The sequence below is a fragment of the Pipistrellus kuhlii genome, unplaced genomic scaffold, assembly GCF_014108245.1.
Source record: "Pipistrellus kuhlii isolate mPipKuh1 unplaced genomic scaffold, mPipKuh1.p scaffold_m20_p_8, whole genome shotgun sequence".
NCBI lineage: Eukaryota > Metazoa > Chordata > Mammalia > Chiroptera > Vespertilionidae > Pipistrellus > Pipistrellus kuhlii.
The window spans coordinates 28,734,547-28,751,954 of record NW_023425584.1 but is presented as its reverse complement, the minus strand read 5'-3'; the positions used below and the strand labels follow the sequence as shown (position 1 = coordinate 28,751,954).

General features: G+C 50.3%; 1 protein-coding gene across 3 annotated transcripts in view; it reads left to right on the top strand.

Moving 5' to 3' along the window:
- Positions 1-565: 565 nt before the first annotated feature.
- Positions 566-17,408, top strand: part of TGFBI (transforming growth factor beta induced) — a 33,336-nt gene continuing 16,493 nt past the window's right edge. For 2 of the 3 annotated variants that reach the window (XM_036424954.2, XM_036424953.2), the window contains exons 1-3: positions 567-749; positions 6,185-6,283; positions 16,192-16,256. In XM_036424954.2, the coding sequence (XP_036280847.1) occupies positions 616-749; positions 6,185-6,283; positions 16,192-16,256 (298 nt within the window). In that variant the 5' untranslated portion in view covers positions 567-615. Of the gene's footprint in view, positions 750-6,184; positions 6,284-16,191; positions 16,257-17,408 lie in introns of all 3 variants that reach the window. The other variant, XM_045577006.1, reaches the window with a different exon arrangement.

Here is a 17,408-nt window from a genome sequence, read left to right as displayed (position 1 = left end):
CTTGCTCTGGCCCCTCCAGGGCAGAGATCTTTGAAGAGAGAATGAGTGCACCAAGGTGCCGGACCCCACCCTTCTCCAGGGCAGCCAAGACCGGCTTCCAGTCTAGCAAAACCTGCCCCACATTCTTTGGGCTTCTTTCCTTATCTCTCAGTTAACAAGCCTGGGAGAGAGGGGAGCTCCTGGAACCAGGGGCAGGTCTGCTGGGGGGAGTATTGTAGGGTTCAGTATCGCCTCTCTCCCCACTCTGGGAAATGTTTTGTAGCCTCAAAACCCTGGAGGCTCTTTGAGGTCAGGTCCTGCGGGCTCCCGGGGGACACAGCTGCCCCTCACTCCAGCCTCTGCTTTCCCAGGACCTGTAGCCTGGGTGCCAGTTAGCAGGTTGGGGGGGACGGGGGATGGGGGGAAGAAGGAGAGGGGAGGGCTGGTACGCCAGGAGAGTGAGAGGAGCCTCACAGCCCTGGCCAGCGGGCAGGGGGCGGGGCGGGGAGGCACCCGGTTCCCGCCTCCACCCGCCGCCCAGCCTCCCGCCCCTCGCCGCCCGGCTTATTAGCCGGACCCGGACCGGCAGAGGCGCTCGCACCGCCCGGCCAGCAAGCACTCCTGTCCTCTCGCTCCATGGCGCTCCTCCTGCGGCTGCTGCCCCTCGCCCTGGCGCTGGCCCTGGGTCCCCCGGCCGCGCAGGCGGGCCCCGCCAGGTCGCCCTACCAGCTGGTGCTGCAGCACAGCCGGCTCCGCGGCCGGCAGCACGGGTAAGCCGCCGCCCGCCGGGTGGAGGGACGGGCTGGGGACTCGCGGGACAAAGCCATCAGCGGGGGCGCTCCCCGGAGGCACTGGCCCTGCGCGAAGTGGGGAGAGGGAGGGGGCGGCGGAAGGAAAGCCCAGCAGAGGAAGGGGGTGGAAGAGCGGACCAGCGACCCCAGACCCAGGCAAGAGCATGAGATGCCCAACTCTGGCTTTTAGCTTCTGCTCCCAGCAAAGGAGAGAAAAGTGGGAAGTTGGCCAGGGCAAAGCGTGTACCCATCAGTACACTATTCCCGTCCAGTCAGGGCCTTGGCCGGCACCTCCACCGGTGACACTGGGGCCACACACAGGCTGGTAGCATCCACATCCCCCAGGTTTTTGCTCACCTGGCCGGGCCCTGTGCCCACCTCCTGGCGCCTGACAGCGCTCTCTGGGCACGGCTGGGGCAGTAAACGCAGGGTGACATCTCCTCCCCGCCAGATGAGCAGGAGAACCCCATGGCCTCACACACATTGTACAGATGGGAAACTGAGTCCAGAGGGGGACACCACTTTCCCACGGTCCTGCAGTGTAAACTGGAACCAGGATTGGAATATCTCTTGAAATAATAGCTAAGTTTGCAAATGTGTGGGACATTGTCATTGCAGATATTCCTTAGGGGCATAGCTCATAAGAAGATGTTGTCCTAAGAAGGCAAACTCAGGCAGAGGGTCTGACCTGGTAAAGATCTTGGCATATCCAGGCAGAGGTGGGCAGTGTTTCTACTGGGTGGGCAGTATTCCCAAAATAGGCCATCCAGCTCACACATAGCGGGGCTTTGCCGCACCTTCCAGCCTGCCCGGTTGCACCAACTCCTTTTTCACAGCTCGTTAAAACTCTTGTGTGGATAGAGTCGTTGTGTTGTGTTGTGTAGGGGCCCAAATGGCACTGAGTCCAGATATGTGCACCCAGGTAGTGACCAGACTGCCATGCGAAGTGATGAGGGGATCTGTAGTCAGATCAAAACTCACTGCTGGGGGCGATTAGCATTGACTTTCTAGGACTTGGCAAAGCCTTGGCTCCCACCCAGGACTGCTCCGGGCTGGGTGTCATTTCCTTGTTACCTCTGCCCATGGCCCTAGGCTCTTATTTGGCCTCTCAGGGCTGCAGGGAGGGAGGCTACTGGGAGGGAGTCCGGCCACTCTGCTGAGTGAAATCAAGCCAGGCCACGCCACAGACTCAATGCCCTCGCAGAAAGAAGAGAGCACCAAGGGTCTTTCGGGAAGAGGCAGAAGCACCCTTGACTTAGGCTGGTACAGAAGGATGAGGGGACAGGTCAGAAAGATGAGGGAGATGTAAGCCATAAAAGTCAAAAGGGGAGCACCTGGCATTTTCATTGTCTCTGCCCAGCTCACCTTTGTCCCTCTGCCTTTCTTGCAAGTGAAGGGTGCTGTAGTATCTGCCCAGGAGGTTTGTGTTCCTCTGTGTCTTAGTCACCAAGGAGAAGACCCCTATAATATACCCTGTGGCACTGCCCCCTAGAATGGTGTCTGTGCACACCACGGTGAAACTTCCCCAAAGGTGTCAATAGGGTTCTACCAAGAACCATTTGCATAGCAAACCTCCTTCCCTGGAGTACAGAGGAGATGCTAACCAGCCGGAAAACAGGATAGCTTTTCAAATACAAATGTTCTTTATTATGGATTTCAGATATTAGATGAACTTCCTCTTCACCTTCCCACCCCCAATACCCCTTCAGGCCTAATCCTCTGTGTTTTGTTGTTGTTGAGTGGACTGGATGGAAGGAGAGAGAGGGGGGGGGGGGGGGGGGGGGGAGAGGGAGAGAGATCAGATTGCCTCCTGCATATGCCATGATGGGGATTGAACCCTCAACTTGGGTATGTGCCCTGGCTGGGAATCGTACCTGCCACCTTTCAGTGTATGGGATGGAGCTCCAACTAACTAAGCCACGCAGCCAGGGCCAGGCTAATCCTCCTGATTAGCCTCTTGCTGTGCGGTTGGAAAGGCCTGTGGTGATCTGTGATGGGCAGGATGGTCTAAGCAGGCACACAAACACCCCCTCCCCCAGTAAAGTCTGCATGCACAGGTAGGTACTGTGACAGAATGGCTGCAGGTGCAATTGCCTTTACTCTGATCTAACTGTCCCTGAAAATACCGCAGGGCTGCCTGCGTGGCCGATGGGCGTGGCACCTATGTGAAATGGATAACCTTTATTCAAAGTGAAAACTGGTGAAAAGGGAAGAAAAACCTCTTTGCTAGCTTAAGGAACTAACGTGTGCTCCAAGATGTGAAAGAAAAAAAACACCAGTGAGGGTGCCTTGCTGCTGTGCTGCCCCGTATTACCCGTCACCAGCATTGCACCTTCTGGTCATGTTCCTGTTTTACAGATGGAGAGACTTAGCTTAGTGAGATGGAATGACTTAGTCCAAACACAGAAAGCTGGTGGGAGAGTAGTGGCTAGGCTGTGGTCTCTTCACTCCCAGCTGCATCTGGGTTGCTATGGGGAAGAAAGAATTACTGAAAGAGAAGTAAAAATGCAATCCTACTTCCCAATATCACCAACCAAAACGGGACTGAATTTCCTGAGGCACTAGACTTCAAGTTGCTGTGCAACTTGGACTTGAAGGCTGAAGGTCCAGAAGTGGCTTGCCCGCTTTGGTTACACTTCTGCATCAATTCCCTATGTGCACAGCCCACCCCTCTCACCCTGATGTGGGGGGAAGATGGAGTCACAGCCACCCCCAGCCTCTGCTCCTGTCTCAAAAGGCAGCAGCGGTGGGAAGTCACTCAGGGGAATGTTGGAGCCACATCCACAAGAGGCTCAATGAAGATTTGCCAGACGCCTACGGAAAGTTGCAGGGAATTGGACAGTAATTGTTTCCTGCCTGGTCAGATAAAAGAACTTCTGAGTTGGTACACCTAGGGCTGGAGTGGGGCCAGCAGGCACTCTCCAGGGGTTATCTGGGGACTGCTGTCACCTGTGAGTCCCAGGCAGCAAGCAGAAGCAGGGTGGCCTCTTGTTAAAATCCTCTGGGAGCTGCAGGCATTTGGCCAAAAACAGCTAGGCCTAAGGGGTCATGGGTTCGTCTCCCTGCAAGCCTGTGGTTTCCTCTCCAGGCTTATCTTTGGCTTACTCATCTTTGCTTCCTGAACCACAACCTGGACAAGAGGTGGCAGCCACCTGGGTGGAGAAATAAAGGGCCAGCCTGCTCTATGGCCCAATAACTGGCAGTGGGTATTTGAGAACTGACCATGTTCTCATCAATGCCTTCCTAGAAGATACGGTGCATGTCTAATGATGCCTGTTGGTTGCATTTTAAAGCAGCAGAGGAATTGATATGAAAGAATGATACCTGACCTTCTGTGGACACAGCGGTTATGGGAAAGCCGCAGCCTCTTTGCTTTGCTTTCCTCTGACTTGGGTTCAGCCAGATAAACTGCCTGCCTCCAGCTCAGGGAGGCCCCCTCCCAGTGGTCACCACCTCTACCTCTTTGTCCGGGAGCCTAATGAAGGCCCTGGTACTGCGTGGCCTGCACATGGTTTGGGTCAGGAATTGAGATGCTGGAATAAAATATACAAAACCAGAACCCCATGGCTCTGGGAAAGAAGGCTTCTCAGCGGAACCCAAGGGCATTAGCACATGACTTCTCAGAGTTTCTGAGGATCCTTCTGAATGGGTGGCCCTGGGAGCGGTACTGTCAAACCTGGTTCTTAGATGCTTCTTCCCATCTCGAACAATTCTGTTTTCTTTTTATTTATTTGTTTATATATCTTATTGATTTTTTTACAGAGAGGAAGAGAGAGGGATAGAGAGCTAGAAACATCAATGAGAGAGAATCATCGATCAGCTGCCTCTTGCACATCCCCCACTGGGGATGTGTCCGCAACCAAGGTACATGTCCTTGACCAGAATCGAACCCAGGACCCTTTAGTCCGCAGGCCAAAGCTCTATCCACTGAGCCAAACCGGTTTTGGCAACAATTCTGTTTTCTACCAAGTTGTTCACAGACAAAAAAAATGCTTCTGTTGTCAACCAAAACTTCAGTTTTCCACCTGACAGTCCTTCCAGGCTGATACCTCAGCATGACAAGAAGTCTCTCGGGCAACAAAGGAGAGCAAGCTTTTGTTGCTAGAGAAATGGGTGATTAGCACAATTTTCACACAGAAAGAGGCCATCAAGAGTGCTAATGTTGCTAAAGGTGTGAAAGTGCCTACAAAACAACAACCACAGGCAATTGAAGAGGTAGAAAAACTTGTTGCTTGGATAAATGAAAATTAGTTATAGAATTTCTGAGGCAGAAAAATTCCTTTAAGGCTAGTAAGGCTGGTTCAATAAATTAACTAGTACATTAGACATGTTTATAAGAAAGGTTAAAAAAGAATCACTTGAAGGTCAATTTACATTATTTCTGATGGGAAAAAATCATTGCATTTTCGAACAAATCGCTTCACAAACTAATTTGTTCCAGAACAAATTAAGTTCAAGAAACAGGGTTCCACTGTACTTTCATTCTGTCCATTCAAGTTCATTCCAAGCTGCTCTTTCACGCTGGCCTGGTGCGAGGCTCCATCTAGAACATAAAAGAAAGAATGAGGCAGGGCTCCTGCCCTTCAGGCTCTTTAAGGTAGTTGAAGAGAGGAGACATACACATGCTGCTCAGCTATAAGAGTCTGCGTGGTGCCCAGGGTCAGACAAGGGCTGTGTCTTCTCCACATCTAGAATGTTCCAGGTCAGAGTTGGAAGAGGGTCACCGGAAGAAGGCGTTTGGGGGGAAGTGAGAATGGAGCTGGGGTCTAAGCATGAATGGCAGAGTTCAGTGGGAGAGCGTCTCTTGCCAAGGTCCCCACAGCAGCCAGCTGTGCCCTCTAGTTTCCAGAGTGGCACTGGCTAGGTTGTGTTTGGGAACCAGGCCTAGGGAGGCAGAGGAAGTGTGTGGAGCTGCCTGGGAGGTTCCGGGACTGGGACCAGGGCCACCAGCCCACTGGGATGACAGGTTAGAGCACGGGTCAGTGGGTGGAGATGGAGAGAAAGGCGGGGTGCTTCTCTGGACGTTGCTTTATTTATTTAGCAAATCCACAGCTTTCACTTAGCCGGTTATCTCCATTGGTAACAGGCAATCTAAAAACATTTAAGATGCTCTTACTTCCATGCACCCAATGTCCTTGTCAAAGAAAGATACTTACACGCGGAAGTTATGCCCATGTGTGATATACTTGGGCAATTTTTAATTTGAAGGGAAACTTCTAGGAAGCTGACGGAAACCTAGGTCAGGAGGATCAACATCTGCCCCAAGCCACCGTCTGCTCCCCAGATTGAAATGACTGTATCGTCTCCATCTAGAATGTTCAAATGAGCCAGGAGGGCCCTCTGGGTGGGAAGGACATGGCAGCGGGGTGGACATGCTGACCATCTTGCTAATGCCGCTACTGCTTTCTTTGCAGCCCCAACGTGTGTGCCGTGCAGAAGCTCATCGGCACCAACAAAAAGTACTTCACCAACTGCAAGCAGTGGTACCAGAGGAAGATCTGCGGCAAATCAACGTGAGTACCTGTACCCGCCCAAGACCACCAGCCACCATGGGGGCTGGGCTCCGTGGCTGCCAGCTGCAGGTCCCCTCAGCCCTGGGCCAGCCACCTGAGAGGTCAGGCTACCTAGGGAGCCTGGCAGATGCGTGTGCAAACGTGTCAGGGAACCGTGTGCTTGGGAGTGGCAGTGTTAGTAAGCCGGCCAGTTTTGTTTTGCATTTTTAAGGTTCCTGACAAGACTTGGATACATTTTTCAGGGCTGATCTGAGATTACAAGAAGCATGTATGTGTGTGCGTGTGAGTTTTTTAATCCTCACTAAATGATACAAATATTATCGTTATGGAGATGCCACCAGCCTGTGGTGGATTTATGTATTCCTTCTGCTCTGAGGTAAACACCCAGGAAAGACTTAAAGTGCCTAGAAATATGCAATTATGAGTATAGCATCTTTAAAAAAAAAAAAAAAATATATATATATATATATATATATATATATATATATATATATATTTTTTTTTTTTTTTTTTTTTTTTTTTTTTTTACTGATTTCAGATAGGAAGGGAAAGGGGGAGAGAGATAGGAACGTCAGTGGTGAGAGATAATCATTGATCAGCTGCCTCCTGTACTACTGGGGATCGAGCCCACAGCCGGGCATGTGCCCCTAACCAGAATCGAACCCGGGACCCTTCAATCTGCAAGCCGATGCTCTTTCCACTGAGCCAAACCGGCTAGGGTGTATCTTAAGAATATAGGCTCAGCCTCCCTAATTCAAACCCTGGCTTTGCCATTTCCCTGTTTCCAAGTTGCTTTACCTTGGAGCCCTCAGTTCCCTCCTCTGTGAAATGGAAATAACGATAGGAAGACCTTATGGGATTACAGGAGGATTGAATGAAGTAATGCATGTGAGAGGCTATCTGCTATTCTTATTACCCCTAGAACTTGCAAATCTAGGCCACACAAACAGAAGTGAGAGTGCCAGTGGGGTGTGGACCGATGTCAGCGTGCAGGGAGGCACATGCACTCAGCCACCTGCTGCCTGGTGGGAACGGGGCGGCGAGCATGTTCTAACAGAATTTCGTGGAAACCTAATCTGTGTTGGCGCCGACTTGTCAACAGAGCTCAAAGCTGGCTCTCTCCTGCAGACAGGAAGAGGTGCTGTGGGAAACCTCCTGAACCACCTAGGAGGGCCTGACCCTCCTCTTGTCTCATAAGAGAAGGGTTATGAGACTCTAAGCTACTATCTTGAACCCCTTCCCATGTTGGGTGTTTCTTTTTTAAGTATTGTTCGTGACATTGCTTTGGAGCAGATATCTCCTCCGGTTTCATAACCGACTGAAGGAAGGGAAAATGCTCTTCCTTTAAAATGGAAATGAATATCCCAACTGTGATCCTTATTATGTTAGTCCATCCTCCTATGAATCAAGGGTGTTAGGGGAGAAGCCAGCAGCCCCCTGGGAGCCTGTCGAGGTCAGGTCCGGTACAGCGGGCTCCCACCTGACCAAGCCCAGCTTCAAAGCTGAGGGTTGAATGAGCTAAGAACACCTTCGGGGTTCAGTGAACAAACACCCAAGGATAATCCTTCTGCTATGGACAAAAGAGATTATGCAAATGATGGACCACACATCCTTTCATGGTGCTCAAGTAAAAAGAGAGAGAGAGTGAGAGAGAGAGAGAGAGAGAGAGAGAGAGAAAACCTTCAGTACTCTGATTTTTCCCATGTGTGTACTTATCTGCTTAAATAAACAGTTAATTACTCAACACCAAGCCAAGCCCCATATAATTGCTTCTTGGAAGGTGACCAGAGCATCTGTACCAAGCACACAGCTCTTCAGCATGTCAGAGTCTGAGCTTCAGAGAGCTCTGCCTTTGTGTCCGTACCAGTTTCCCTAAAAATGGAAATGTGATGTCAAGCTGGCAGTAGGGTGGCATCGGCCCTGGCACTTCAGGTGGCCCTGTGTTGAGGCGTTTGCCTGAATAGTTAACAGCAGACTGAGAATGTTCCCCAGCAGTTCCCAGGCGGACACCGCTGTTGGTGGTGAGTGGCCTTGGCTCACTGGCCCTTGTACCTGTGTCCTTCTCAGTCCGTGTGCCAGGACGAGGCACAGGTGGCACAGCGGTGTGCTGGCCAGTGTCCTGATGACCCAGTCTTCCCCTCTGGGCAGGTTAGGCTTTGAGTGTGGCCACATGATGGTGCAGTCACCTCACAGCAGTGAGGGCAGGGCCTGGGCACTGGGAAAGGGAATAGGTGAGTGGGGTGTGGGTACAGAAAACAAGGTACACAGTGGAGTCAAGCAGAGCCCAGGGGCAGGCCCAGCCATCAGCCTGGCCTTTCAACACCGGAGGGGACAATTTGTACTTTCAACTTGTCAGTGTGGCCTTTGCTCCAGGCAGCTTCAAAAGAGGAAATGGGGATAGAAAATCATGAGTTGATATAAAACTTCATGATCTAGGGTAAGAGGGTCCCTTCCTGGAACACTATGTGCGTGTCAGGAAGGTGGAGCTGAGCTGGGAAAGGTCCAGGGAACCCGGGGAGGGAACGAAGAAGCAGCTGAACTTATCTCCGTTGTCCCTAGGAAAGCTGAGAAAGATCAGCCTCACCATTCGCTGGTGTGCCCAGGACTGAGGCCCCGGTCAGAGCTGCCCTCTGATCCCCAGGAATTAAGTGCTAGGGATGGTCAGCAAGGGAGGGGGAGAGAGCTGTGCTGGCTGGAGTTGATGTCCTCCAGGTGAAAATGGGTCCCTAAGCACATTTATGTGGGTGAGGACCAGACTGGTACATGGGGAGTAGGGAGGAGGTGGTTGGACAGAGGCCTATCTCAGTAGGGGGCAAATTTGGGCAGTGGGAACTTTCTCAGGGAGAAGACTGGAGCAAGAAGTGTATATTGGGGTGAAAGGGTGCAAAGTGTCATAGGGAAGGAGATAGCACAGGCCACCAAGAGGCCCAAGACCAAGAAGAACTTGACCTTGAAAGCAGATAAGCGGCACCAAGCGCAGGGTGGGGAGTTTGTGAAGACTTTGTAGTGTCAGGTCGCACAGAGACCCAGGGAACCTGGAGCCACCTCCATGGAGGGAGGGAGGATACTGGCCACACTTAGCACGCCTCTCAGGGGACATGACTTCGTTCCCAGACAATAACTTTTCTGCATTGGCTAAAAGAGAAGAACCAGAATCTTCGGTGCTATTTGTCAAGCCAGCATATGGATTTTATTACAGGAAGCGGTTACCAGTGGGCCTCTGTTTAGTAACTTGAGTGAATTTTATTACTTGGAGATTTAAGTTAGCTTTTATTTCAGACCCTAAAGAGCACCAGAGTAATACAATAGCTAACCAGACAAAGAGAATTATGAGGGAGACGGCATCCCACTCTGATTTTAGGCTCCAGTCTGATCAGCAAACCATAAAATTTTTACATGCAGCAGCTTGAGCGGTGGTGCAGGAAATTGTGGTCAGGAAGCCTCCCTGCCTCTCAACAGGACTCCTTTGTGCAAACCCCGGTGAGAGGGAGGCCTCGTTAGCAGCCAAGTCGGGGTTGACATCATGAGACTGTACCAGTCATTGCAGGAGCTCAGACATCATAAACGTGGCTCCGGGAGGCCAGTGGGAGCTGGCAGGTTGGAATGGCAGCTGTCCGTTCCAAAAGTCTTGAAGTTGTTTCACAAGCAACACATCTCATGAGCACAAAAGCCCTCCTCCAGAGCCAAGATGAGCTGGCAGGACACCCCCTTTCTCTAGTAGCAAGCAGTGCTGTGTTTTGCCCTGGGGCTGAAGTATTAATACTTCTGCAGCGCTGCATTAAAGCTTAGAAATGTGTCCCTGCCAAGACCAGTTTGGCTCAGTGGATAGAGCATCGGCCTGCAGATCTGAAAGGTCCCAGGTTCGATTCCTGTCAAGGGCATGTACCTTGATTGTGGACACATCCCCGGTGGAGGGTGTGCAGGAGGCAGCTGATCGATGTTTCTCTCTCAACAACGTTTCTAACTATCTCTCTCTCTTCCTCTCTGTAAAAAATCAATAAAATATATAAAAAATAAATGAATAAATAAATAAATAAAAAGAAATATGTCCCTTACAAAGCCAGCCAGTGTATGGTTGAGCTTTCATCGGCTGGCAGGGCTATTTCCAGGAGCTCTCATTGAGGTGGGGCAGCCAGAGACATTACAGTGACACTGGAGAAGAGCCCTTCATGGCCTCCCTTTCCTGTATCCCACAACCTTGGTCACACGAGGAACAAGAAGAGGATGGTGAGAAGCTATCTAGGGAAGACAGGCTGTCCCCAGACACACACCAGCACCTCCTTTACTAATTCATATTCCCTGTCCAGCCAGCTGGGACTCATGGGAAATCTGCTCCAAAGTAGCTGAGATTTGTTGTACACCCAACACCGAGGGTTGTCGTACACCGAACACCTCTGTTAGGCAGGGCTTCCTGGAGGTTCTGTCCCATTCTGCAAACTCGAAGGAGGCAGCTTAGCTGACATGGAATTTTGCCCTGTGGTGGGCAGAATAATGACTCCCTACAGATGTCCTCATCCTAATCTCTGAACCTGTGAACATGTTCCCTTACAAGGAAAAAGAAACTTTGTAGATATGATTAAATTAAGAGTCTTGAGAGAGGGAGATTATCCAGGATTGTCAGATGAGTCCAGGGATCCTTACAAGAGGGAGGCAGGAGGGTCAGAGTCAGAGAAAGACATCTGACAATGCAAACTGAAGCTGGAGTGATGTGGCCACAAGCCAAGAAATGCAAGTAGCCTTCAGAAGCTGGAAAAGATAAGGGATGGGTTCTTCCCTAGAGCCTCTAGGAGGAATGCAGCCTTTGATTTTAGCCTGATAAGGCCAATTTCTGACGTTAACATCCAGAGCTGTAAGATAATAAATTTGTGTTTTTATAAGCTACTAAAATTGTGATAATGTGTTGCAGCGACAATGAGAAAATAATACAGACCCTAACTGTTGAGTCATACAGATGTGTTATGAGAGATTTATTATAACATGATTTGATCAGTGGTCTCAGGTAGGACTCAATGAAGTTATTAACCAACCTTCAATTTTAAAGTGTATACCTGGAGTTTTTTTTTTTAGAAGAAGCTCAACAACTGGGCACTTAGTACATATCAAGCCTCTGTTAAGTGACTTTCCTATCATTCAGTTCACACAACTGCCCTATCAGATCATATGGGGAGACAGGCTCAGAAAGCCTAAGGAGCCCGCTCAAAGTCACCTGCTAGTAAGTGGGGAGGTCTGCTACTCTACTTTCCTGCCCCAGGGAGAATAAGGCTAGTGGTTAATGTCGGTGGTCCACGAGTGAGCAGCCCTAAAGGGCCTGGGTGAACTGCCCCAGATTTCTCCCTTCAGCTTTGAACCCTAGGGAGAAGGCCTTCTCAGGGTCAGCAGAGGCCATTTGGCCCAGAGTTACCAACTTTCTCCTGGTTGCTCACCCCCAGTCTGGTATCATTCTGATCCCCTGCTTCAAGGGGCCTCCCCAACACCCCTGGTGAGATGATGAAGGGCATGGGAACTGAGGAGACACGGTCACCATCCAGAAGCCCCAAAACGGCCTCCCAAACACACAGATTCCCACAAGAAAACAACTACATTTTCTGAAGACAGTCTCATCACTAACCAAGCTACACCCTGGTGAATGGGGTAGTGGTGAGGTCTTTGGGGATGGACCTTATGTTAAAACAAGCCCTTTTTCACCAGCTTTCAAGAAAGCTCAGCTGAGTTTCCCAGGCCAGCAGGGCAGAAGCACGCAGCTCCAGGCAGCCCAGCTGCGGGGCATGTTGGATGTCTAGACAATGCTGGTCTGTGTTTGCTCTGGGATCCCTCTTGGAAATCATGACACACTGAATGGTTTACCTTCTGTCACAGGAAACCGGCTCTCGGGCTCCGCTCCTTGCTCCACCTACATCCAGGGGCTAGTCCATCTCTAGGGTATTTACAGCCACGGCAGACAGCCAAAAGCATGAAGCATACTTGGGAGAGAGTGATTGTTTTAGCTTATTACATTAACTTCTCCGAAGATTATTTAGGGAGAAAAACACCAATAATTCTTTCTTAATCCAATCACGAGTAAACATTTTGGAGGAGGCTGAAGGAGAGCTTCCCACAAATCTCTGTTATTAGACCTTGGATTGACACTACCCGTCCATGGCTTGTTTTTACCCTCCCCCAAATGCCCTTTTAAATCAGACACCTTCCCTCACTTTCTTCCTCAAATTGTTCTTCTGACCAGGGAAGCTGGAACAACAACAACAACAACAACAACAAAAATGAGTGTCTCCTGCCTTTTCTGATCTAAAGTTTTTACTTACTGGACTGTGTCAGGTCAAGGAGAGTGAGGAGCCTTTAATTAGAACAGCTTTTGCTGATGAGGTTCACTTCAAAAACCAACCAATTGGTCCTCTCTACACAGAGAAGCTCATGATCTAGCAGTTTCCAAACTTTTGACATATGCGTACCCCTTCTATAATTTACGTAATGCTGAGTACCCCTCGTACTCATGAGATTGTAGAATTAGGCGCAGCTAAGCACAGTGCAGTGCATACCCCCACCAAACTCTTCCCATACCCCTGGGGGTACCTGTACCACACTTTGGGAAATACTGATCTAGGGAGACATAGATGATGGGGATTCCCCATCATCCTTTGCTGCCTTCATCCTAGAAAGATGGCATCAGGCCCATGTCCCTGTGGTTGCCCCCAGCCCCATTTCCCCACAGCATGTGTATTCTCTCCAGGGCCAGAAAACAGAGACTGCTTGTCCAGAAAGATTTGGTCAAGATTGTCTCAATGGACCATCTTCAGTTTCCAACTGCTCTGCTTCTCTGGGCCAAGCAGATAGGCTCTGAGGAGAGATGGTATTGTTGGGGCAGCTGAGAGCAGGGAAACTGCCAGCTGTGGCAGATCTCAACCCACAGGGCTGCCAGGCTCAGGCTGAGAGGCACGGCTGACACCTGCTTACCTAGAGAGTGCCTGGATGCCAGACTGGGCAGCAGGAGGGCCGTGGAGGGAGAGGGAGAGGTCAGCAGGTGAGAGGATTAGGAGAAAGCTGTCTGGTAGAAAACCAGGAAAAAGCCTTCAGCTGGGGGACTAAGCCCCTGCTGGGCATAGTGTGGCACCCACATCTGGCTTCTGGGGAACATGGGTTCAAAAAGCCCACCTGGACAGGCACAGTGAGTGAGGACAAGGTTTAACTCTGACCACATTGGAGAGAAACCTGTGTCCTCTCAGAGTTAAACTTTCCAAATCAGTCAGCTTTCCCCAAAAGATGTGCTTTGTCAAGAGCAATGGGAAAGGAATTGAAAACCCCTTTGTGCCTCAGAGCCCTTGCAGCTTTCTGATTCCATCTATGTATCCTTCTGCAGGCTTAGATCCGTCCCTCCTCCCCAGCCCTGTTTCTCCTGTCATTCTCACCACTTCCCCCACCAGTACAGACGCTTGGCCACAAGAACCAGTTTACACTTGGGCAGTTGGTTTTCTTTTGTCCTCAGTGAATTCTTGATGAAGTCACCCGAGCCGTTGAGCTCTCTTGTGGTTTTTTGGGGATGGAACTCAGGTGCAAACACCCTGGAAGAAGAGTCATTGGTGAGTCACATGGCTCACCAGGGCCAGTGTGGCTGGGCTCCAAGGCATGGCATGTGTAGTGCCCATGTATAGAAGGGTCCCAGGGAGAAGGAAGGCTTTGAGGAGAAGACTTATCCTCCAGTTGTGCTTTTCCAAGGTCATGGAATGTTACCCAGGCACTTTTGCAAGGAACTAAACTTTGGTGGGCTTGGCCTAACCGTGTACCCCGGAAGAGAACCCTGGTATTTATCACAGAAAGCCGGGGATTCCACGCATGGGTGTCCCCTGGTCCTGTGGGCTCAAGGCTTGGAGCTCTTCCTGAGGTTAGCTGGGAGAAGCTGGCACTCTCCTTCTTTGAAAGAGAGTTCTTCTTCCTCTTAGAGCAGTGATTGGCAAACTGCGGCTCAAGAGCCACATGAAGCTCTTTGGCCCCTGAGTTTTTAGCAAAGGCCAGCTTAGGAGTACCCTAATTAAGTTAATAACAATGTACCTACTTATGGAGTTTAAATTTAAAAAATTTGGCCCTCAAAAGAAATTTCAATCTTGTACTGTTGATATTTGGCTCTGTTGACTAATAAGTTTGCCGACCACTGGCCTAGAATTAATCCCATTGACCAGAATTGTGAATGTGAAATTGTGAAGAACCTTAGAGATCATCTAGTTTAACTTCATCCCATTTTATAGATCAGGAAACTGAGACCGAGAGAGAATGGACTTTCAGTGTCATCTTGGTAGTTACTGATGGGTCACACAACAATTCTAATTCTTATACTTATTCTGTTGCACCACACTGTCTTCGAGAGGTTGAGTAGTCATCAAATATTACTTTAGGTATTAAAAATAAATTTGTGGATTGGCCAAGCTGAGTCCTGAGACCACCAGCCTGGTTAGCCTTATACGTGTAGATTAGAAAGGAACAGGATTAGAGGAGGGCCAGAGAAAAGGGGGAGGAGAGAGGCAGAAAGATTGAGAGAACAGGACAAAGAAGAATGTGCATGGCTTGTCATCTCAGCCATACCCTGGGGGGTGGCAGGGAGCATTTCTGGCCAATGGCTCCTGTAGCTCCCCAGCAGCCTGAGAATCCTAGCCAGTCCGTCTCTGAAACACCACCTTGGATAACAGATGAACGTGACTCACCAGGGCTTCCCTGAGCTGACTCCAGGGGATTACTCAGAGCAGAATGTATGGGCTCTTTGAAAGCATCCGCCCCCACTGCAAGCCCTGTTTCTTTCCGATCCGCCTGCTTCTCTTCTGGTGACGTCATCAAACAGCCCCTGGGAGAGTGGCGAGCTGTTCTGTGGAAAGTCCAGTCTAAGTCCTCCACTGTCCCCACGGGAGGGGCAGGACATGGCTGTTTGCCTCTCGTTCCGGGCTGCCCAGGAGGCCTGTGCCCACACTGCCAGTGCAGGGGTGGCCTGAGGCAGCACGGGGACATTTGATGTGAAGCAAGTCTTTCAGGTGTAGGCTTTTAGAACAGCGGCTTCCCTGCAATGATATTTGAAGTCCTTGGGCCTTCCCCAGAACGCCAGGTTAGCTGAAGCTCTGATTCAGACCTCGGGAAGGACGAAAATATTCTAAGACAGACTGGTCTGAGTTAGCACAAGAGAAAGTTTGAAGTTTCTCTGCCAAATGATTTCAACATGTAAAACTGTATACTGCCCGTCTTGTTCCTCCAAATACAAGGAGTCTTGCAAACTGGCAATATTGCTCACCTCCTGGAAGGCTGATGGGATTGTCGATTAAAATTTGGTTTTTAATTTAAATTAAAAAAAAAAATCTTGGTAATAGGAGCTTTGTTTTTTTAATTTTAAAAGTTTGATTGTAAAGACTGAGAACAACTTGACCATATACATGCTGTCCTTTTGGTTATTGAACGGAGAGCTAGAAGGCAATGAGAGATTTAATCCAATGACCCTCACATGACACACACAGTTTCCACAGATGAGGAAACTGAGTCCCAGAGATGAGGCGGGGCTGCCAGGAGAGGTCCAGGGCTCTTCCTGCTCTTCCCCGCGGCCTCTCGGGAACTGCCGGGTCCCCAGGAATTACACTGGAGATATAAGCTCTTGGTATATTCAGATCCCACTGTTGAATGTGCTGCCACAGTCCCCTGACCATTCCCAGGCGGTAGACTTCTTGGTGCCGTCAGGAATATTCTGCAAAGCCGAGGAGGAGTGACAAGCTCCCTTGCCAATGAAAGGCACAGGCATGATAGTTGAACAATTCCTCCATGAGCAGGATGTTTACCCGCCATTTCCCTTCCTCGCCGGTGGAGGCCATTCTTCCAGGAGAGAGGACGGTTGGCCTGTGAGGAGGAGGGAAGCCCTGCTAATACTGCGTTTGTATGTCTCATTGCAGAGTCATCAGCTACGAGTGCTGTCCTGGATATGAAAAGGTCCCTGGAGAGAAGGGCTGCCCAGCAGGTGAATAAGTCAGGCCTTGCCTGTTGGTGCAGATGGAGGCAGCAGAGCCTGAGTGGGGGTTGGAGGGATGAGCTGTGTGGACTTTCCCCCCTCCCCCCATGTGCTCTCTGGCCTCTAGGCTCCATAAGGGCGAGAAGGTGGAAGCTGGAAACTGAAGTTTCCAACTATTCCCGCCTGTTTGAGATGACCCCCTCGACAAGAGGGTGGAACAGACTACAGTTCTGACCACCTATCCGTGCTATTCTCAGGCTCCTGGCCTTACTGGTTGTGGGCTGGGAGTGATTCTAACACAGTCAGCACTTCTGTCCGGCACTGCTAGAGAGCACACACAGCGCCACGTCACCTCCACCTCGCTCTGTGGAAATTTGGCCCATCGAAGGAGAGTGGCCGTCCAGATAGGCTTGTCCACACTCAACAAAAGTGCCACGAATGGCCACATGAGGCCAAGGACTGCGTGTTCCTGTGAATTTCATCAGAGCCTTCCTTTTAGTTCCATACACACCAGGGATGTTACAGAGGATACTTTTTTCAACCTTTGAAATATATGCTATTTTATTAGTTGAGAATGTGAGGCAGATTTAAAAGGAAGGGGACAATTTGGTTGGTGCCAGTATCACGAGGGAGGCGTGGTTGGCATGGTCTGGGCCATGGCATTCCTGTCCTGAGTGGAAGGACAGGCGGGGAATATGGAATGGGAAAGGAGCAAGGCCTCAGAAGGGCAGCTCAACCTGGAGCCTCAGCTTCACGCCCTGTGAAATGAACATTACGCTCCCTGCGTGAGGCCAAGCCCCCCGCCCCCCCCAAGCTACTTGTAAACACACAAAGTACCTCGAAGACTTGCAGAGTACTTTCATTCTGGGAACCAGTTTCAACACCTAGATAAATCTGTCAGACTCGATTGATTAGGATCTCTATTTCTGGTGTACCAGTACATTCCCACCTGTATTATCTAAATGCCTGTGAACTACAGCTTTGCTTTGCTCTGCTGTGGTTAAAATGATAAAAAAAAAATTACCAATGGGTTGAGTTCAAGTAGGGAAGCATTTGGCCGAGTTGTTTTAAGAAGCATGAGAAAGCTTCAGCCCCGCTCTGAGCTATCCCCTCCCTCCATCCCACCCCTGCCCCAGCAACCACTGGCAGGCTGGCTCCGGG